General features: G+C 36.1%; 1 protein-coding gene across 5 annotated transcripts in view; it reads right to left on the reverse strand.

Moving 5' to 3' along the window:
- The window catches only part of atp6v0a1a (ATPase H+ transporting V0 subunit a1a), a 36,844-nt gene extending 19,003 nt beyond the window's left edge, over positions 1–17,841 (reverse strand). For 3 of the 5 annotated variants that reach the window (XM_073841502.1, XM_073841493.1, XM_073841486.1), the window contains exons 1-9: positions 17,746–17,841; positions 13,244–13,400; positions 12,036–12,114; positions 11,250–11,347; positions 10,150–10,278; positions 7,695–7,777; positions 6,408–6,534; positions 6,187–6,269; positions 5,585–5,678 (exon numbers count right to left, since the gene is read on the reverse strand). In XM_073841502.1, coding sequence (XP_073697603.1) covers positions 5,585–5,678; positions 6,187–6,269; positions 6,408–6,534; positions 7,695–7,777; positions 10,150–10,278; positions 11,250–11,347; positions 12,036–12,114; positions 13,244–13,360 — 810 coding nt within the window. In that variant the 5' untranslated portion in view covers positions 13,361–13,400; positions 17,746–17,841. Of the gene's footprint in view, positions 1–5,584; positions 5,679–6,186; positions 6,270–6,407; positions 6,535–7,694; positions 7,778–9,378; positions 9,466–10,149; positions 10,279–11,249; positions 11,348–12,035; positions 12,115–13,243; positions 13,401–17,745 lie in introns of all 5 variants that reach the window. The other 2 variants (XM_073841477.1, XM_073841470.1) reach the window with 1 other exon arrangement.
- Between the last annotated feature and the right edge of the window lie 6,083 nt (positions 17,842–23,924).

Here is a 23,924-nt window from a genome sequence, read left to right on the forward strand (position 1 = left end):
GGATTCATATAATCCTTAACAATGTGGCCTGAAGCGGTTCTGTCTTCCTCAAACAGCAACAGAAATGCAAACAAGGCATGTGTATCCTACTATAGGGTACTACATTTTCTCTAAAGCTGTGAGAGAAGCACAGGGACATTAACGATTCCTGCCCAACAGACGTACACACACACACCTGCATAGTGACCATTCTCTCTCACCTCAGGGGCACACAGGCCCGCTAATAGCTCGAAGTGAGTCAGCGACATGGAACTCGAGCGTGCACTCCATCCCGGCCCTGTCAGCACTCTTGTGCTTGGATGTGTTCCTTCATTTCTTTTGAATAGTCAGCGAGCAAACGGATATGTATGTGGGATTTCAGAGGGTGTGGGATAAGAGAGAATCAGCAAATAAGTGTGGTGAACAAACTTCCTCAATACGTGGATATGCACAGACATTTCTGTTGTCATGTTTTGACGGTAGCCCTACCTACCTACAAAGGCCTAAAATCTTGCTCCACATGGCTGGCTATAGACCTCAGTCAGGTATTTAGAATTTTAAAACAGGTGAAAACAAGGCTGTGAGGGACATATATCTCTAAATTTGGACTTTTTCTCAGAATTGCAATAATTCTTAAAAAAAAAAAAAAAAGAATTGCAAGTTTGTATTACACAATAAAAATTCACAATCAGGGCACACAGGGCTAAAGGCATGCCCAAAGAAAAACGTGCTTTTCACTGTGCTCAAAGTGTACGAGTCATTTATTTTGAGGTGGCAAGGGGGTAAATGGGGGTAAAAGGCACACAGAATTGATACAAATACTTTAGCTAAAATAATGTTTTTTTTTTTAATAATGTATACGTTAATACTTGTTCGAAACAATCACTAGAAAAGTTTGAACTATTTTCTGCTTATTTTAATAAATAAAATAATTTTTTTCAATAAATATACTGTAATTAAACTGTTAATATAAAACATTTTAAAATACAGAAAAAAATTATTTTTAAATGTAAAGATTCTGAAAAGCACTGAAGGAGATCCAATAGTAATTTAATATAGATTTACAGTAGTAACAACAAATTATATGTTATTATTTGATTTGTTTCATTCTTAACATGGTGATTATCTTTAAGATGGACACCCAACATAATATGTGACCCTGGACTACAAAATCAGTCATAAGGTTAAATTTTACAAAACTGAGATGTATACATCATTAATAAGCTTTCTCAATAAATAAGCTTTCTATTGATGTATGGTTTGTTAGGATAGGATAATATTTGGCCGAGATACGCCTACTTGAAAGTCTAGAATCTGAGGGTGCAAAAAAAATCTAAATACTGAGAAAAACACCTTTAAAGTTCTCCAAATTAAGTTCTTAACAATGCATACTACTAATCAAACATTACATTTTGATATATTTATAGTAGGAATTTCACAAAAAACTTCATGGAACATGATCTTTACTTAATTTCCTAATGATTTTTGGCATAAAAGAAAAATCAATAATTTTGACCCATACTATGTATTGCTACAAATATACCCCAGCGACTTAAGACTGGTTTTGTGGTCCAGGGTCACATATATGATATTTACCATTTGAATCTAACAGTGTCATGTCAGCAAATAGAAAAATCAGCCTTAATTATCATGTTAATTATTGTGCCTTTTAGCCCCAACAGCAGGGGTGCTTTTTACCTCAATTACCATACTTTTACATATTCTTTCGTTATTTAAAAAAATGTTGCTTTAATTATATTAAACAAAACTGAAAAACATTAAGAAGACCTTTGTCTCAAGACATACATAATTTTAGCGATTCTCATTTGCTACTTAAATCTACAGTGCATTTTTCTACTATCTAGTGGTTTAGAGAAAAATAATATCAAAGGCGCCTTTTATCCTGGGGCGCCCTCAGCCCCGTCGTACCTTAGCTTTTTTATCTGTTATTAAGTGGTGGAAACGGGCTTCTATATAGTTTTTAAACAAAGTCCTAAATAATGTAATTTTCACAACTTTCAAATCTGTTTTAAGGAGTTTTGTCTATAAAAGTTTATTTTGAAAAGACGCTTTGTAAGTTGAACAATCATTTGTTGTTAAACAACAGTACAAACCATTAAACTCATTGAACTTCATTTCGAACCCTTTACAGCTTCGCTGTCATTCCTGTCAAAAGTTAAATATGGCACAACCCTGACTGTAGTTTATTAAAATTCAAATTCTGATTGGCTGATTTGATTGTTTAGAACAGCATGTCACTGCCAGCAAGCATTGAAAAATGTCATGATGTGGAAACTTGTACATGCCACTGTGCAGAGACTGAGTGAAACTAACGTGAGAACTAAGCGGCAGTGATAAACTGCCATGCCATGTGCTGAAGGTCTAAACTGTGCGGGCATCTGTGTGGGTGGGAAGGTATGGGTACTATGTAAATGTGCGAGGACACACTCACCCAAAGTTTTCCTTCCCAAATAAGGCACTGTGAGAGATTCTCTCAAAGACCCAGAGCTGTAACACCACACTAGCAGTAGCCAATTATGCCTACTAGTAGCCCCTAATGACTCACTGAGGGAGATTCCCTCAGCCGTACAAACCGACAGACAGCGACTGTGTGCTGACACAGCCAGTGGATAATTCAGTCAAATCAGCCTGCACTTTACCGTAAATCTGTTAATTTAATCTCAGCTTATCTTTTATCTCAAGAAAAACAGAAAAGGAAATGAGAGGGACAAAACAGACACACACAGAACTGTGTAGACTTTTGGGATCTAAAATCGAATCCAGAGGTTTTAAAAGTGACACACCTGTAGGAGGCGCCACAGTATACCAGGGAAGCCAAAAAGAAAGAAAAATTGAGTTTAACATGAAATAAAATAAATTAAAAATAAATACATCAAATAAATAGACATACACTCTCATACTGTAGTGCCACAGGGATATTAACCGTGACTAATACAAGAAAAATTTAAATAATCGTATTGACATAAGAACAGAAATACATCAAAATTGTAATTATGTGGGCAACATGAAATATGTGGGGTCTATTTACAGTATAATGCAAGTCACTATTGATAAAAGCATCGGTCAAAATTTGTATGGATCAAAATGATTGATTTTTCTTTTATGCCAAAAATCATTAGGATATTAAGTAAAGATCATGTTCCATGAAGATATTTTGTAAATTTCCTACTGTAAATATAACAAAACTTAATTGTTTAGTAATATGCATTGCTAATAATTTCATTTGGACAACTTTAAGGCAACTTAAAGGCGATTTTCTTAGTATTTAGATTTTTTTTTTAATTAGATTTTTTTTTTTTGCACCCTCAGATTCTATATTTTCAAATATTTGTATCTGAACCAAATATTGTCTTATCCTAACAAATCATACAACAATGGAAAGCTTATTTATACATCTATACATTTATACATTAAAGGTCCCATATTGTACACATTTCTGGAGGTTTGTTTTAGTTGTTGATGTCCTTAAGAATATATATCTGCGGTATAAGTGCCAAAATCCATCTCAATATATTTTTACAGCTCCTTTTTTAGGAGCTCTGTCAAAAACAGGTCGATTTTGGCCCATCTAATTAATATTCATGAGCCTCTCTTCTGATTGGCCTGTTGTTTTCTGAGTGACGCACAGCCAGGCCAATCACAGGTAACTACGGTCATGTATGCTGTAAGCGAGCTCAGAGCCATAGAGAGAGCCTAGCTTGCTGATACTCAACAGGATATTTCAGAATGATCATTAATGTTTTTTCTTTTTCAAACACCGAATGCAGTAAGCTACATAACTGTCGCTTTAGTAAAGCCCCTTTCACAATGCGCGCTGATTCTGGAAAATTACTGGACGAGCGCTGTGTGAACAAAAGCCAGAACCATAAAGGCAGTGTTGTAGTGATTGATGCACGTTATCATGCGACTCTTCACGATGAAAAAATACGTGCAAAGTGGAATGAAGCGGCGATCAGGCAGAGCCAGCTCCGCACTATCAGCGCTGAAGCACAGTTTGTTCAGATTAGTTTAGGTTTAGTGAATCGTACGCGTCGCATTACATCTCACATCCAAACGTCACATGTCTTTATGGGTTGTGTGTAAAGCACACACAGATTCCGGAAAACAACTGTGAATGAACCAAATTAAACAACTTCGGAAAAAATCATGGGACACATTATCCGTGTATTTACCGGAATCGCTGTGTGAAAGAGGCTGAGTTGACTGCCTCTGGTCTCTTATATTCACGTTGTTCTGAAGCCTGTGCAATGATGTCGTTTCCTGACATCCATGGACTGAACAGCGTTTTCTCGACTTGTTTTCGTGTTGTTGTTGCTCAACAATGGAATGGATGCGTTGTTGTCTGGGTTTGACAAAAGGAGGGTGGGACGTGATTGGTGCTCGGGGTGGTGACTGAAGGCGGTGACTGAGTAGATTGGACGTCACATCTTTACGGAAGTCACAGCGTCTCGTGAAAAGAAACAGCTACTTTAAGCAGGCTGTGTGCAGTTTACTGTGGATTGACTGCTTTGAAACTCATATGGTAGTTACATAGCCCCTAGACCTCAGTTATCATGAAAAAAGCCAGGAAATTTAGATTTTGACAATATGGGACCTTTAAAAAATTGACCCTTGACTGCTTTTGTGGTCCAGGGTAACATATTCAGAATGCAGTGTTTTTTAACATTTGTTTGTAATTTATTGTTTAATCATTTATTTACTATAGTGAAATCTGCCCTGCTCTAATCTAATCTGTGTTTAGATTAGATCAGACGTTTCTAATCACACTCACATGTCATGTAATTCCATTACGCCACTCAGCTTCAGTTTATGAAACAAATGAAATCAATTGATGTCCTGTCAAATCATATTCAGTCATGTCACTTCAAAACTAGCATGCATTCATTGGTTTGTTGGCTCTACTGTTTGGTTCTTTCAGGCACTCTGTAAACAGCTACGCTTTGTTCTCTGAACTTATGTTATGATCATCAATAAACCTCTGACTAGATTGGGTAGTGCAGAGACAGAAGGAAATCATTTTAACAATGTCATGGATGTTGCTACCATTATAATTTCACATGTTTTTATCAGGGCCCAAGATCAGGTTAGGACTGTTTGTTCACATACCACTCAGGAAGAAAGAGATTAAACACATACACAGACAGACACACTGAGATGAGGATATATTGACTTTGCTCAGACAAACAGGTGGTCTTGCCATTGTGTCAGTGCTTACGTTGTTATTATACCAACTGACGCAGATGCATCAGATATTGGCACTACTGTCTGAATAAGCAGATCAGATTTCATCATTTGTAAAATGACAGGTTTTGAAAACTAAATCAGATTTGTGGGAGGAGTGAACGAAGCAATGGAGAGAACAATCCTTACAGAACTAGAACAGGTCTGGATGCATCCATAAGTTTTAAGTCAAACCTTTAGAAAAAATAAAGACCACATGTGTCTACATGCACTAATTTTGGCCAAAGAAATTAAAGAGAGATATAAGCTTTGTTTATGAGCAGAATTCTTTGTGAGAGAATGTGTGTGTGTGTGTGTGTGTGTGTGTGTGTGTGTGTGTATGCATATTGCACATATGTCTTACCATCTGGAGATCATCAATCCGAGTGTTGACTCCAGCTGCCATTTCCTTCCTCTCTTGAGGGGTCTCAGGACAGGGGTACAGAGATGCCCGAAACCTAACATAAAAATATTGGTAAAATGTATGAATACAGAATATTACATTTTGAAGAATGTTAAATATACACTACACTATCAAAAAAGACCATCAAAATACACAATCAATAGTTTGGGCTCAATACGATGTTTTAAAAAGAAATTAATACTTTTATTTAGAAAGGATGCATTATATTGATCAAAAGTGACAAAGAAAATTATGTTACAATATATCATGACATGAAGTAAGTTGAACATTAATAATAAGAAGAAATGTTGGAATTTCAGCCTTTTAAAAATATATTTAAATAGAAAAACAGTTATTTTAAATTGGAATATTTCACACGATTACTGTATTTTTGATCAAATAAATGCAGCCTTAGTAAACATAAGACATTTCTTTCAAAAACAACACTTTTCTAAACAACTAAAAGTAAAAAAAAAAAGAGAACAATCTCATGTTTTTAAAAACACTTTTTCCTTTTGTTTGGGTTTAGTCTGTATTGAGACTAGTCAATGATGTTCTCATACCCTTCACAAATCTTCTTGACTCTGTTTTTCAGCTGGTCTCCTTGGAAGAAAATGATGAACACTGACTTGTGGACATGGTCTCCCTAGAAGAAAGGAAAATCAAACATGCATAAGAGGAAGTTCCTATTAAATATACACTTAACTAATAATGCTGAATGAAAGGTATATCTTGAAAGTTATCTAAAAGTTATTGATTTTTCTTTTTCACAGGGAACACTGACTGTGGCAGGGTCCTCAAGTGGGTCCTCAATGTCTGCCTGTCGGAGGAAGACATTTCCACGGCAAACTCTCCACAACATCCTCTCGAAGGTAGGAATCCTTTCTCTGCCTATCACCCCTGCAACAAACCTGCAACCACCAATAAAGATGAATGAATTATATCAGGATCCTCTAACAGCAGACGTCTGAATAATGAAACCAATATCCAGGAGCACCAAACCTAAAAATATTGAATAAAAACCAGAAAACTTTTTTTTTTTTAATTTAGGTGGGATTAATCTTAAATCTGCATTAAATCAAGTTTTATTACATAATTCTGCCACACCAAACTTAAAATCAGGGAGTAATGCATAATCATATTTACATTTAAACAACATTTCAATCTTATGATCTTAATGCTCCTGTAACTTTGGGTTAACCGTAATCCTTTTTCTCCATTATCTTAAGCTCAGAGATAAGTCTCAGGTAGAGATTACATAAAAAATTGCAGATGGAGTTGTGTAAATTCACAATAAATCAAACTACAGTATTATTTCTATTGAGTGGTGAAAGACAAACACAGTGGATGGATTGTCAGGCCTCTCAAACACATTGTGTGCAAATCTGCACATCCATTAGTCTGCCATCTGGCCACAGTATCAAGTTTCAGCCCAACATCTAACAAATGATCTGCATGCTATACTGCAAAACTATATTACGTTAAGATACATCGCCATTCCTCTTAATTGCCCTCCCTTAACTATCCTGATGGGGCTTTCCTTTTATCCAGAGCTCTGAATGGAAAAGTGTGTTTCGTGTTACATATTAAAGGCATACCAGGATTATTGATCACAGATCAATGACAAACCCGTTGGCATTAGCAGCAGTTACATAAGGATGTGTGTCACTTCCCCCTTTACTACTACAGTTTTACTAGCATAAACCTTTTAAAAAGCTACCTCTTCCACTGTACTAACTTTTTATAACTCAATCCAGAACAAGACGACCATATAACCAGCAACAAAATATTTAATGCATTTACCATCCCCATATACCCTTACATTTAGAGACATTTACAAGCCCTGTTCTGGATTCTTCTTGAGCTGTGGTGAGGAAATAAATAAATTCATAAATTCATCCAAGCATATGCACACACAGAGAAACTGAATTTCTAGTGTTCAAGCAGGCCTGTTTCACTGATAGTGAACTGTATCTTTAAGAGATGCAGTTTGTGAGGTTATATCCACGTATGAAGCATCCATGTTTTACCTGTCCATTTAACAGAGATCAAAACCCACTGACATACTTACCCAAGCCTGAGAGGAGCGGCACGCCCAACCTCGTTTGGATCCAGTAGAGTGGATGACTCTTCCAAAAGTGAAGGATCTTCCATCTAACATAAAGGAAAGGAGAACAATACTTTAATTTATTCATCTCTTCCTGTAGAACTAATCTGATTTTGAATCAAAGTTCATTGTAGTATTGATAATATTGTTTCAGGAAACTTCGAATAAATAAAGGGCCCTTTACAAACAACAGGGCAAAGGTACATTCAGAAGGTATCAAGCTGTTGTAATTAACTTAACATTGATAATGCTGTAACAGCTCTACGTGTTAAGGTAAAGTACTTCTTTTATGGTATATAAAAAAAGACTTAAAGACTTAAGTTTATCTTCTCTAAATGTTTTAATGGAATTACCATTAAAAGATGGATTTACAGTGGCGTCCAAAAGTATTAGAACACTAGTATTATCACCAGCAAAAACATGATTAAGTCAGTTATCATTATCTATTATTATTGCTCTAGTGTGTCAGTAGGAAATACAAGTTTACATTTCCAAGCATTCCATTTGCCATTATTTGTAATAATCCAGTGAGATTTTTGTTTGCACAAAGAGTCTGACAACATCCAGATCTGATCTCATCATCATCTGTCTGTCTGGAATGACATGAAGAACAGAACAAACTGAGACAGACTAAACCAGAAGAACTGTGGCAACATCTCCACGATGCTTTAAGAAACATACCTGCAAAGCTACAGTACTGTTAAAAGTTTTAGACACTTGTGTAAAAATGCTGTAAAATGAGGATGCTGTTAACTTCTGTTAACTAACCTAAATCAACATTTGGTGTGACCATCCTTTGTGTTTAAAGCAGCTTCTGCCCTAGGTACAATTCCACATAGTATTTCAGGTAGCTTTGCAGGTAGGTCTCTTGATGCATGGAGACATTGCCACAGTTTTCTGGATTTAGTCTGGCTCAGTTTGTTCTGTTTCGTCATATCATTCCAGACAGACTGGATGATGATAAAATCAGATCTCTATGTGGAGCACTGGCTGTTGTCAGACTCCTTGTGCAAGCAAAAATTTTACTGGTTTATTACAATTAATGGCAAAATGAATGTTTGGAAATGTAAACTGATATTTCCTACTGACACACTACAGCAAAAGATAGAAATAACTCATTTAAAATCATTTTTATCTGGTGAAAATACTAGTGTTCTAATCATTTTGGCCACCACTGTATTTTAGAGTCAATCTTGATATTTAATAATACTGAATCAGCTCACAATTTTTACCCAAAGCAATGTACAATACACGTATTACAGGGATAAACCAGGGTTGATGTGCCCAACTCAAAGGGCACTGGGATTGTATTATTGTTGGTCCTTGTAAAGTTTAAAAACAGATCTTTTTTTCGATTTTGAACCACCGAACCACACCACCCACCACCACTCTGTGTGAGAGCCCAAGTTAGTGTAAGTGTAAAGTAAATGATTACAAGGCAGCTAACAACTCTCAAATGATCTTTTATAACTTGTAAAAGAAATATCACAATAAAATGTTGAAGTTTAGATCAGTGTTCAGGAAGCACAGAAATGCATGGTCAAAGATCTCCAACAGACTGAAAGACAGAAAAGAAACACCCTGGTAGTAGCTGATTATCACGGCCACAAAAAGCTTTTTTTCAACGTGTGAATAGGGAGTCGAACACCTTGCAGAACTGGTCTTGGGAAGGGCGGTTTGACATCATCGTCAGCGGCTGAGATGTGACCAGGAATTCAGAGAATGGCCTTTCAATCTGTTAGACATGCATCTATCTTTGTCAGCTTGAACATTATTACAGACATAGGGAAAAACATGGTTCCTCTGTTTGTGTAACTGCGTTTGTGCATTTGACTACTGAATAGTGCTAATTATCTTGATCTGATAGTTTGTATTCATATAAAACCACTATATGGCATTTCTGAGTAAAGGCCATTTTACACGGTAAAGGGGAACAGTGAGTTCCCAGTTCAGGTTAAATGGAAGAGAAGTGGAAAGAGGCAGAACAAAAAGATGACGTAGAAAGCACCACAGTAAAGCTAAGCACAAAAATAGAGTCTCTGTTAGCTTTCTTGTTTCTTTTAAATGTTACATGCCACTGACCAATCCAAGGTGATTTTGCTAACAATCAATTAAATAGTGTTTTGCTTTGGTCAAAGAACAACATGGAGGAGAGGTTTATGGCAGTATTTTATGGCTTCATTATCGCCTCATTCAGAAGCAGCATATTTTTGCTCAAGCTGAACCAGCAGCAGATACTGTTGCGGTTGCACAGGCACGTTTCACACCATCTCTCAAGAGTGTGGGAAATGAAAGAAGACAACTAAGACTGCAAGATCACAAGCAAAGCTTGCCGCCTTCTCATACCGTGTAAAATGCCTCTTAGACCACAGGAAACTCTACAGGCTGAAGGTTTTGTAAGAGATGAGGTGTTACAGACCTCATCAAAGAACTGCTGTGTTCGTCTGAGGATGTGCTTAAGCTCAGTCAGCTCCAGGAAGTTCTTCTTCAGGGCTTCCTGGTTGGTGTTGATTTCCTTCAGCTCATTCTCCAGCTTTTCAAAGGTGGCCTACAAAGAGTGAAAAAAGGATGCGTCACATTTTATGCATTCAAAACTGTTCAGTATAAGTACTATCAAATTCACACATATGTGACCCTGGATAACAAAATCTTAAGTAGCATAGGTATATTTGTAGCAATAGCCAAAAATACATTATATGGGTCAAAATTATTAAATGTATTATTAAATGTATAAGTAAATTTCCTACTGTAAATATATTACAACTTAATTTTTGATTAGTAATATGCATTGCTAAGAACTTAATTTGGACAACCTTAAAGACGATTTTCTCAATATTTAGATTTTTTTGCACCCTCAGATTCCAGATTTTCAAACAGCTGTATCTCAGCCAAATATTGTCCTATTCTAACAAACCATACATCAATGGAAAGCTTATTTATTCGAAAAATATTGAGCCTTATGGGTCACATATTAGCTGTTCCAGCTAATAATTAGCTAATAACCACAAATAGAGGTAAAATAATCACTTAATAACAGTTTATTTGAATATATTTCAAACACAATTTCTTCCTGTGATGGCAAAAAGCTGAATTTTCAGCATCATTACTTCAGTCTTCAGTGTCACATGAAACTTCAGAAAACATTCTTACATGCCGATTTGCTGCATTTACTGTTATTATCAATGCTGTGCTTAATATTTGTTTGGAAAAAGTCATACATTGTTTTCAGGATGCTTTTATGAATGTATCACAGTGTATTATGGGATTGCCTTCTCGGTCAAGGATACATACAAAGCTGCCTTAGACATTTGGCCAAAATAAGGTATCTTAGAAGGCAGCATAATTAAAACAATTAAAATTAACCCCTTTAGAATGACTATTACATCATCCCTTAAAAATAGGGGAGGCTCTGTAGGCAGGCTCACAAAGTTTTGGAACAGGATGATTTTAAGTATTGTTATTTTTATTTCTAATTCTCATTTTTAGCCTTATTTTGAGTTGTGCATCAAGGTTTTATACCTCCAAATCAATCATGTCTCGTGGAAAAGGGACTTCTGGGTTCTCCCCTGTGTCTACAACAGGTATGTTAGCCTTTTTGATTTCCTTCTCAACAAATCCTTGAAAAGAAAAAACAAGATCAAGCAGAGAAAACAGCAAAGGATAGAAACTAAATGTTCTTAAAAGGATAGTTTACCCCCCCCCAAAAAAAAAAGAAAAAAAAAAAGTGATTAATTACTCACCCTCATTTCGCTCCAAACCCGTAAGACCTTTGTTCATCTTCGGAACAGTTAAACAGTTAAAATAGTCCATGTGACATGATTGTTTCAACTGTAATTTTATGAAGCTACAAGAATACTTTTTATGCATAATGAAAACAAACAAAAAAACTATATTCCACGATTTCTTCCATAATGGTGGAGGACTGCCCCGGGAGAGAAGAAATCATTAAATAAAGTTGTTATTGTTTTCTTTGTGCGCAAAAAGTAGTCTCATAGCTTCATAAATTACAATTACGGTTGAACCACTAATGTCACATGGACTATTATAACAATTTCCTTACAACGTTTCTGCACCTTGAATGTGGAAGGACCCTTGCTGTCTATGGAGGGTCAGAAAGCTCTTGGATTTTATCAAAAATATCTTAATTTGTGTTCATCTTACGGGTTTGGCGCGATATGAGGGTGAGTAATTAATGACAGAATTTTCATTTTTGGATGAAGCAATCCTTTAAATCTTTCCACTGAATTTAACCAGAACATATGATGTCCAGTTCATTATGTCAGCAAAACTCACTCAATCACTCACTTAGTTTGCGGTCCATCTCCTCACACCGACGGACTTCATTCACAAACTTCCTCTGGAAAACGTTCACATCGGGGTTTAACTGCATTTTAAAGAAAGAGAAAAGATAACTAACTTATTACCATCCTCTCCAAGACAAGGAAACCACATTCACACCCTGGGGTGTAGGGAAAAACTGCAAAGTAGTCATATCCACTGCAGAACAATGAATACACATGAAATAAAAACAACACAGCTCACTGGTTCAAGGATGAGTGTGCGCTCTAAGGCCACTGAGCATTTTTTCACAATCGCTTCCTGTATGAAGTCATAACGTTTGTGTATCTGATAGCCATTTAAATCTTTCACAATTCAATTTCATCTGCTCTTAGTCTCACACTCTACTGAATAATATTTCCTCTACTGAATATCTCTTTTCCATCCCAGTAGCAGTGAAATTGAGTTGCCACACTAAGACAATGCTTAAGATCTTGTCCACAACATAATCATAAAGGCTGCAGGGGCAAAAAAAAGGAGGAAGGAATAACAACACCACTGTACATGTCTGGTCCTGAAAGATTTCCAGTAGTGGTATTTTTGTAACCAAGAACTGTCAAAACAAATTAAGTAGTGAAAACTTTTCGAGTGTGGCTAAAACAGAACGGATATGATATGAAAATAAACAATGTAGTGTCAATACCGGATATTTCAGGGCATCAAATGTTTACCTGAAGTGACACAAAAAAAGACTTTCAATTTGTGTTGACGCTTATTTCCTCAGCAGAAAAGTCAGCAATATTTAATTGCTCTCATTATTGCTATTGCGTAATTGCTTAGTATTAATGTTGTTAACACTGCAAGTGCATAACTTTTGCAGCTTCATTCATTATAATCAGACGAATCTAACTTTTAGATACTGTGAAGAAATATTCTAACTAGCCAACTACCTATCAAGCTGGCAAAGATAAAATGTTGCAGAACTTTTAGTTTTCCAGTCATGGCTTTTCACTGCTGTACTGTACATGTCCTTTCATCAAATGCTTTAAATATTTATTAATTCAGGCATCCAGAATTTAGCCACCAAATTTGATGACAATGGCATCAATGTTAGTGCCATGAGTCACTGTGAATGAAGCGCCACCCTCTGTTGTTTTAAATGGGTTTGTCAATCAACAGTAAATTTTCCAGGAATGAATAACCAGTGAATATCATTATGACATGTCCATACTTACATCTCTGAACTGCACCATGCCGATTTCCCCCAGCTCACTGACACAGCAGTAGGCGGACTCAGACTGGAGGAACAGCTGGGCCAGAGTCATCTCCTCACTGCGGAACAGCTCCCCCATAATGCACTGCTCTCTACCCAATGCACTATGGGGAGAATGTCTAGGGGAAAAAGGAGAAAAACACAAATGATATTAATATTAAGACAAAAAGGAATAGAAACAAGGTTTTGCATTAACATAGCAATATTTCTGTTTGGCACAAAGCAGTGGTTAAACCACACTGAGTTTATCTTTAACCAAAAGGAAGGAAAACAGCCTGCTGCATGTCAGCATTTTTTGAACTCATAATACACAAACAATTCTGATGCGTTTACTGATTTTGTGCAAGTTCCGTTATGCTCACAGTCTTGTGAGCTGAGCTTCATTGGATACGGCCGATGGCTTACGTCATGAGAGTCATATGAATGTTCTGTTTTCAAGGTTTTAACATTCAATGGTTATCTGACAGTCCTGTACAAAAAGCTTGCTTATAGAGATTAGCAGATTAGCAGGTCTGAAAAACTAACCACACACTAGGGCAGCTCAACTATGAAAAATAAAATAAACAACTGAAAAGATCTGAACCTAAATTTTATAACTTTAATTTTATACATGGGGCATTTTACATTTTACAGTCCAAAGTCAGAGTTGGAAACGTATTAAAAAAGTGTCTTTTTCCAAAAAAAAAAATGTGTATGTATATAAATTGTATAATATCCAAGGTACACTTTTCTAGTAATTGTGCCGTTAATTCTCATATTGTATTTTCAGAAAGTTTTGGAATATTTGTCCTTCCCCAAATTTTTGACTACCAAAACACAGTAATATATAGTTTAATTAGAAAGGTTATACTGACCTATTTTTCTTACATCTACATTGTAAATATACTTTTTTGCAATTATATATTTTTTTAGAGGTAAATTAATAACAATTAAATTAAAAAATATATATTTCAAGTGTAACTTATGAGATTTGCTGTACTTTTAATGCAATTTTTCTATCTTTTTTAAAGGCAAAAAGTTGATCATACTGATTTCAAACCAAAAACATCTTAGTTGATATTTCAGTATACTTGTTGTGACAGCACATTTTCAGTAGTGACAGTAATGCTTTAGAAACGTCCACATTACATTATATTAATAATATTAATTGCATAACTGTACAAAACAACTCCTTATTTCCCCCAAATAAAGGATTTATGTTTCCTTTTGTTACTACCGAAAATAATTATGACATGACGTTGGTCACAACTGTTTCGGTAGTGACAATTTTAGATAGTTTTGAACCTAGCTCAAAGATGCTAATCAGCACATAGTTAGCTAGCACAGTTCTGAACAGTGGTACAAATAAAAAAAAAAAAATTAAAAAAAAATGTTATGAAAAACTCCCAAAAAAGTGTGCTTGACTGCACAAAAAAAGGTGTTTGGTAGTGACGCTCCTTAAAGTTACAGACACTTACTTTTAGACTTTTAAACATTTACCTCAAAATGATGGGATATATCTACTCACACCTTGTAGCTATGAGAGAGGGGGACACATGAATGTTTACTGAGCATAAATTTAGAGGTGTACACTGTAAAAAAACTGTTAAAATTTGTTGTCAACTTAAAATAATTTGTTACCCTGCTGCCTTAACATTAAGTTCAGTCAAGTCAAATAATTTTAGTCAACTTAAAATGTTAAGTTGTATTACATGACAACTTAGATACTTGATTTAACAAAAAAAATTGGTTTGTTAAACTTATAAGCTGGGTAAGTTACCTGGGTGCCTTAACATTTTAAGTTGAATCAACTCAAATAAAGTTGTCACTTAGTACAATCTCAAGTTGAGTAAACCTTGAGTTGACTGACTGAAGTAAATTTTAAGGCAGCCAGGTAACAAATTATTTTAAGTTGACTCAACAAACAGTTTTTTTTACAGTGAAAATCAGTCTCAGCCAATGGATTCAAACATACATGGTTTCGGTACTGACATGAAAATGCAGGGCACATAAAGTTTCACAATTTACAAAGAAAATATAAAATAATATTTTTTTAACTTTACTTTTAAAAAAAGAATCAAAAAGATCATTTTAAAAACAACAATGGAAAAAAAAAATACAGAAATTGTTTCAATATCATTTTCATGAATTGAAATTTAGGGGTTAGGGTTCGGGACAGCCAGCTCCCAATTGAAAGTGCCTACTTAATGATGATTTTATATTAAACTTACTGATATTTCAAATGTTATTGTAGGTAGGAATAATAGATAAATAAATGATAATAGATAATAAAAGGATCTTATTAAACATGCAAGATTTGAATACTTGAATGCTTTTCAAATGCGTTTTTGTTTGTGGGACAGCACTTTGCACCAGTTCAGTAGAATGGCCCATATAACAATAATCAAATAATAATAATTATATCCCCATTATCTTGTTTTATTAATTGTTGAAAGCTAAAATGATAATTGAAAATACATTTTGATGAATCTGTCAGTCCTACTACTACTCAAGGCAAAGCTTCGCCCTCATTTTATAATACCAAGAGCATTATGCATTTCCATCCAGACTATCTTGAACTAATGACTCAGAAACAATAAGACAATCCAGAAAAAAGCCTTAGGAAAGATTCCACAATTCCCAGTGGGCACGCAAAGAATGTTACGCTTCTGTGTCATTTCACCATTCTCATGGCATGTGATGCTCCAAACAGCTGAGGGAATGAGCACATGCTTTCTCAGAAGAATGAGCAAAACACAGGAGCATTCAGCGATTACAGAGTGAACCGATGAACTTCACTTTCCCCGGACCTACCGCTACAACTGCATGGAATGTGCTCTCCTAGGGCAAATCCTGATCTTCTCAGTGAAACGCATGTGGTCCAATCAAAGGAATGAATTGTAAATCGTAGCACATTTTTTCAAAGCAGTAAAAGAAGTTTACTATTCATTAAGAGTGATTGTACGATGGACTCCACTCACGGGGAGAGGATTATGGATTAAGCTGCGCCATGTGACCCTCCGTACTAAACATTACCAACACAGAGGCACTTTGTGGCACGTTAAGACACAAAAAAAAATCGATTAAATGTTTTCGTTAGGTCCTTTTTACAACTTTTAAGTGGTAGAAATTGGACATAAGTAGTTTTTGTTTCATGGGTAATTCCACACGTGCTGAATAATGCAGCACCTCTGGGAATTATCAAGATGCAGATACTCTTTCAGCTGTCTCCGTGTATCCTGCTCTTTTTTCCATTCTGCCGTACAACTACATACAGCCGTCCCAGCATCATCAGGTATCAGTGCAGTGGACCAACGCAAGCTCTTTCAAAAACAGATCATACAATGAGACATCAAATTAATAATGTGAACTCCTGTCCTGTGGCAGACCATCTTATCAGGTTTCGTTAGAATAACGAATAGAACAGAAAAGAATAGAAGTATTTCTATTTATCACCTCACAAACCGAGGAAACTGTTAAAGGTACAGTTGTCCAACATATCAGCACAATACTGTAGCATTCAACAAGAGTTGATCCCAAAAATATGATCAAGATATATTTGTAGCAATAGCCAACAATACATTGTATGGGTCAAAATGATCAATTTTACTTTTCTGCCAAAAATCATTAGGATATTAAGTAACGATCATATTCCATGAAGATATTTTGTAAATATCCTACCTTACATATATCAAAACTTATTTTTGATTAGTAATATGCATTGCTGAGAATTTCATTTGGACAACTTTAAAGGTGATTTTCTCAATATATTAGTTTTTAAATAGGTGTATTGTCCTATCCTAACAAACCATATATCAGCTTATTTTGCATTCGTATGATGTATAAATAGCAATTACAAAAAGTTGACTATAATGATTGGTTTTGTGGCCCAAGGTCAGAAATTTTATTTATGTCAATATCATACATAGATGACAATTACACATAGATTACAGTAGCAGTATACAGTATTAGCTGCTTTGCTAAATTGTGAGCAGTCAAAGTTTTCTGAACCCTTTTTTAGTTACTGCATACTAAACACCTAGCAGAAATTACTTCCGCAATGAAAAGTTGTATTTTGTCGTTGAACTGTAAGAAGGGGTAAACACAGACACCGGCTTATTAACTAGCCTGACAGAGGATATTAGTGAAGCTGTCAAGCCAGGCTTAAATGCGTCAACAAGTAGTAGGGCAAAGTGGCACTTTGTTCACTTCGATGTTCTACTGAAATCAAAGAAAGAGGACCCCTATGGGGTTCAAACTTAATCGTAAACATTAAAAAAAACTAAACAGCAACATTAGAGAGTTAAAGCGCTAATGCTAATTATCCTCGACAGGTTGTTACCTCAGATAACGTAAATACTCAACAACGCATAGCAGAAGACTGAAAGAAAACACGCTCTTCTCTTCTAAACATCACTCACTGGACGTTTCAAAACACTTAATTAGTAAGAAAAGAGTTATTTTAACAAGAATAATGTAACTTACTGAGTTTAAACTGTTGAAATGGAGTGCTGCCTTCTCCGAATCCTGCGACGCGAGCATCAGCTGACCAGAACGAGGCAGAGCGAACGTGACGTCATGAACAGCCCAGTCCTGGTCACGTGATCGAGGTTACCTGGCCAGGGTGGTTCCGAGAACGGTGAGTGTGGAAAAGGGAGTGTATCTGTTTATTATTAACTGATGCTGTCCTACTTTCTGTCCACTTTTATTTCTTTATTTAGCATATTTATGGTGCCGATAAATATTGGCTATTATTTTGACAGCATCTGTTGAACTGTAGATTTAATATATTGCCCCATAGTGCTAGAATAAGACTTTACCAGAGTTTAAAAGGCAGTTTTTCTCACTATTCCTCACTCTGTGGTTTGCTTTTTGAATGATGGTGGTTACCTTGGTAGGAGGTAACCACCTTGGTATGAGGTGCTCTTCCTGTGGTCTCATTGTCATTGTTGTTATTGACCAATTTTGTGCCTTTGAACCTCCTAGGATCACTACACTATTTTCCTGTAATAACTGCTAATACTTAAAACCGCTTTAAACTATTTTTTTCTATCACATCAATCTACACTCCATACACCATAATGACAAAGTACAAAACAGGTTTGTAACAAGTTTGCAAATTTATTATAAATAAAAACTAAAATGATTCCATTGCATAAGTATTCATACCCTTTTTTGGGACTCTTAAAATTTAGCCCAGGAGCATTCTTACCGCTTGTAGATGTTACTACACTTAAGTGAAGTTAACCTGTGGCAAATTTATATGAATGAGTATGATTTGGAAAGGCACACACCTCTCAATAAAAGGTCTAACAGATGAAAATGCATATCAGAGCAAAAACCAAGCCCTGAGGCCAAAATAATTGCCTGTAGAGCTTAGAGATAAGACTGCATCAAGCCATCAAGGGGAAGAGTTCAGAAAAATGATTCTGCATTGAAGGATCACAGAAGCATGTCTTCATTATCCACAATGGAAGATGTTCGGAATAATGAGGACTCTTCCTAGAGCTGGCCTCCTGGCCAAACTGAGCAATTTATGGAGAAGGGCCTTGGCTAGAGTGGTGAGTAAGAAGCTCATGGTCATGTGAGAAACTTACAGAAGGACAAACATCACTGCAACACTCCAATGGTCTAGGCTTTATGGCAGTGTGGCCAAAGTCAATCCTCTCCTCAATGAAGACACATGAAAACACCACTTGGAATTTGCAACAAAGCACCTAAAGAACTCTCAGTTTGTGAGAAACGAGATTCTGTGGTCTGATGAACCTCAATTCCAAGCATCGTGTTTGAAGGAAACACAGTAGCATCTCAACAGTATAATTGTGGTGGTAGCAGCCTCATGCTGTGGGGCAGCACAGCAACACTTAGTTTTGGAATAAGGGACGCATCAGAGTAGAAGGAAAGCTTAACTTAGCAAAATATAGAGATAGCCTTAATGAAAACGTAGTCCAGAGCATTCAGAACCTCAGACTGGGCAGAAAGTTCACCTTCCAACAGACAATGACCCAAAGCACACAGCAAGAGTGTCTTATAGACAACTCAGTGAATGTCTTTGAGTGGCCCAGCCACAGCCTGGGCTTAAACCCAATCAAACATTTCTGGAAAAAACCTAAATAATGTCTGCCAGCCCCCATCCAAACCGACAGAGCTTGAGAGGTGAAGAGGTGAGAAGAATGGCAGATAATTGCCAAATGCAGATGTGCAAACCTTGCTGCATCATACCCAAAAAGACCTTCTACTAAAGTACTGAATTAAGGGTATGAATACTTATGCAATGTACTTATTTCAGTGTTTTATTTTTTAATAAATTTGCAAAGTTGTTACAAATCTGTTTTGTGCTTTGTCATTATGGTGCATGGAGTGTAGATTTATCTGGAAAAAAAATAATAATTTAAAGCAGTTTAACATAAGGCTGCAACATAACAAAACATGACAAAAATGAAGGGGTATGAATACTTTTGCAAGACACTGTATTTATATAGCGGTTTAAAATAGCGCTTGATGTAACCATCTTCTACCTCATACAGCCTGATTTTTTACATTTTTTAATTCAAAAGTGACCAATATTCATTGGTTCATCAGAATCTCAAACAGCGGCTTGATCTTGGGAGCTCAAATGCCAAGAGGTCACTGTCTGTAGAATCTGTCACTGTCTCTTTAATGAGGGAAGAACTACACAGAGGAGGATGGGTGAATTAGCACTAGCGTGAAAATTTAGAGTCACAAGGTTGACGGGACTATTCCAAAGTGCTGTGAGCTAACAAATCACAACTCAGACAGCTCAAATCATTCAACCCAATAAATGGCCTGTGACAAATATGGCCTATGGAGGCTAATTAATTAAGGAATGTTATCGATTTTAAAGGTTAACTCAGGTAATGTCAATAGGAAAAAGTGGGCTAATTTACCTGAATTCACCCTAAGGGAATAACAGTGTTAATGACTGTTGATATATAATATAATATAATATAATTTTTAATTGATCTATTTATATGGGAAACCTATATGATTCATAAATTTTGTGAATTTTGAATGATATGGTTTTCAGTTTAATTTCACTGATTCTGTCACATCCAGAGCAATCATATGGCCTCAGAAGACATATATAAATACAGTAAATAGATGTATAGCACACAAGTAGCAGACGTTTTTAACTACTTTAATGCTGCTTTGTGACCTTTTTAAAGCTTAAAATCTTCAGCCCTTATTAAGTGTAACTGCTTAGAAAAGAGCAACACGTATGTTCTTCAAAATGTTTTTCCATCACTTATAAGAGTGCATATTACAAGTGCACGCATATAGAGTTACAGTTGAATTCATAGTAGTCATGATCCACCTCAACATGTAACTTGAGGCCTCAAGTGTGTTTGTTAGTGCAGGGCAGGCTATGAATAGTGACATCTGTCGGTGGCAAAAATGACTCTCAGTCTCAGAGCAAAAAAGAATAGCATTCACCTATATGGAAGACTGATTAATGGTTGCTATTAAGAGCATTGAGGACTTATATGGAAGAGCTATATGGAAATTGCTCATCTATGAAGCAAGTGTCAGTAGATATGCAACATGTGCGGTTATTAGTATAGTATTCTTAGGCCATGCATTTGTGCGCATGAACATGATAGTGTGTTTACGGCATATTATAGCCTTATTATTAGGCTAACATGCATTTCTCGTCTCTACGATCCCAAGTATATCAGGGCCATCTTTTAGTAGCTGTATTTGAGTGAAAGTGTGTCAGAGACAGTAATGGAGCAAGATAAACAAGAGAAAAAGGTTTAAAAGAATGATGATTGATGCTTTCGAGATCCACTAGGTAACATCAACAGGCTGCAGGCTATTTATGGTTCGAGTGCGCATGTCTGTGTGCCTTTAACAGGTAACAAACTCCCTCTAGAGGCTACTAATGGCATATGCAGTACACCCTCAAACCACCAGGAGGCATTACAGAACTACACATTAGCACAGGTCATAAAACTACAACTTTAAGCGGAGGACGGTTGTGAAAATGAAAAGACACAGATGTTTTAAATACCGTTTGGTTATCATGAATAGCTGCATATACGACTATTAATTATATTTTACTAGCAGCACTTTAAAAGGAGGACATTTGAGTTCTGGTTTGATGTTGTAAAATATCTCATTGGCCTAGAATGAGATACAAATTTAACTGTGATGCCTGAACCAATGTATTTTATTCTTAGACAGAGCCAGGACTATTAAACTCATCCAATATTTCCCAAGATACCAGGCTATTAATGTGAAATTCCGAAGTCTATTAAAAAAGACTTATATGAAGTGCAAAGAAAATGCCTAGGCGTACACCGGTGAAATGAACCGTGCAAAACCACTTGAGGCCAAATGAACCAGGTTTCCTGTCTGTGAGGTTTTTCACAAGTTGTATTTCACTTAACTGATGCTGAGATTATTTTGTCTTTGAATTATAGTGAGATATAATTTCCCTAACTGCCAGGCCAGAAGCTCTACTCTCTTGCCAACCTTTTAGCCAGTTTTATGTTTTCTTATAAATGTGTTTCGATTATAAAGGGTTTTATTGCTTTTTCACAGTTATACATTTCTTTGCCTGAACGAAATGTGAGCATGCCATTGGCTTATCTTATAAATAAACAATAATATAAACATAAAAAAGGCTGAAGGAGGTTAAAACAGCTTGTGAAATCTTAGAGGAACTTATGCGAGCATGTGCTGAGCTGTTTATTTGTACAGTATGAAGGCCCCAGGAAGCATAATAACACACGGAAGCAGACCCAACAAGGGTTGAAGAGGGTTGAAAAACCTTCCTACTGTTTTTCAGGGTTAAAAACTGAAATTTTTAGTTGCACGGCTTTGTGAGACGTGTCAATGTGCTGTCCCACAAGAGACTGCATGGGCTTCTGCAGAAGCCTCTGGTTTCATAACATTACCTCAGGCTCTTTGATCTAATTTGATGGTTCCGACAAAAGCATGAGATATAGCTGGTTTGTTGCTCTAAAGCTGCCTATCACTCTCCTAGAATCTCAGTCTCGTATATTATTTAGTATAGGATATTAGTATATTTTCGCCACAGAAAAAAAGTAATTGCAACTTTTTATCTCAAAATTCATTCAGTGTCAGAATTGCAAGACACTGGATACTTCTAGCTCACAATTCTGAGTTTATGTATTGCAATTCTCTTTATTTCTTGCAGTTCTGACTTTTTTTCTCAGAAATCAGAGTTAACATCTAACATTCCTCCCCTTTGTCTGACTATTTTCAAAGTAGGCCTAACATTTTACAACCTTTTACGTTTTTGCTGTTTAATGAATTGTTTTGTGTTTTAATCATTTTTCAGTTGTTATTGATAATTGTTTTAATGCCAGGTTCCGCAGTGACATCATGCCCCACTATTAAAAAGTATATAACATCCATTACATTCAGTACATTACATTCATCAACTGAATTGTACATGCTGTTCTATATCTTTATGATTGACAGACTTGGAGAGAAAGTGTGCGTTTCAGAAAATGCACTTCCTTCTCACATTCCTTGCTCGAAGGCTTAGAATTCCATTGATCTGTTTTTCAAATCCGTTGTGATTTAGCACCCACTGGAGACGAGTTTAGTCTGAGCGCTGTATCCTCCTTCGCCTTAGGTCGCTCGTATTTCAACAGAACCACCACTAGAATATGTCCTAATTTACTTTAAAGGATTGATCAACTGAAGAAGGCAAGATAATGCTGTTATTTATGGACACATACACTCAAAGGAATTTTCTGGTGATTGTCATGTGTTTTCTGTGGGCTGGAACTCAGACGATCACCCTACTAAAGCAGTATTGGATTCTACAGGCTCACTTTCTAGAGCTATAAATAAATAAACCCCATTAATGTGAAATTCTCTAGCAGATGGATGGTACGATAGCAGGGGAGAAGGTTTGTTTTTCCTCATTCACATGTTGGTGGTTGAGGAGATACCCTGACACTGTAAGCGCTTTGAGTGTCTAGAAAAGCGCTATATAAATGTAACAAATTATTATTATTATTAATTATTATGTCTAGTTGCGACCTGTAGAGACTAAACAATTATGCAATTGATTAACAACTATGCAATTAATGTTTGCATTCTTCAGGGCAAAAATCTGGGGAAAAAACTTTAGTGTCCTCGACCATCCTTTAGGTGTGGACATCACAGAGTAAATGTGTAAGGCCTATTCAAAAAACAAAAAGAAAAACATTTTAAAAAAAGTGTAAATGATCAAGTAGCCAATGCATTCAACTCAACAGTTAGTAAGAGTTAAATAATGGACTTAAATTTATGGCCAAAAGCCAGTTTCTCCACAACAGTTCAGAGCTCCTCATGGTACAGAACAATCCCTTGAAGCATTGCAGATGACATAATCAAACTATAAAACTTTTGATTTAAAGAGGTTTATTATATATATATATTAACACACACACACACACACACACACACACACACACACACACACACACACACACACACACACACACACACACACACACACACACACACACACACACACACACACACACAGAAACATTTACAGCTTTGCATACAGACGGAACATTGTCGAACATTGTTTGCAAGGCCAGTAATTGGTGATGTCACTATGTAAAGAAACAGTTTTCACAATCTGTCAAATCTGTCAATAGTCAGCCATATTGGAG

The sequence above is a fragment of the Garra rufa genome, chromosome 1 (assembly GCF_049309525.1).
Source record: "Garra rufa chromosome 1, GarRuf1.0, whole genome shotgun sequence".
In the NCBI taxonomy this organism is placed as follows: domain Eukaryota; kingdom Metazoa; phylum Chordata; class Actinopteri; order Cypriniformes; family Cyprinidae; genus Garra; species Garra rufa.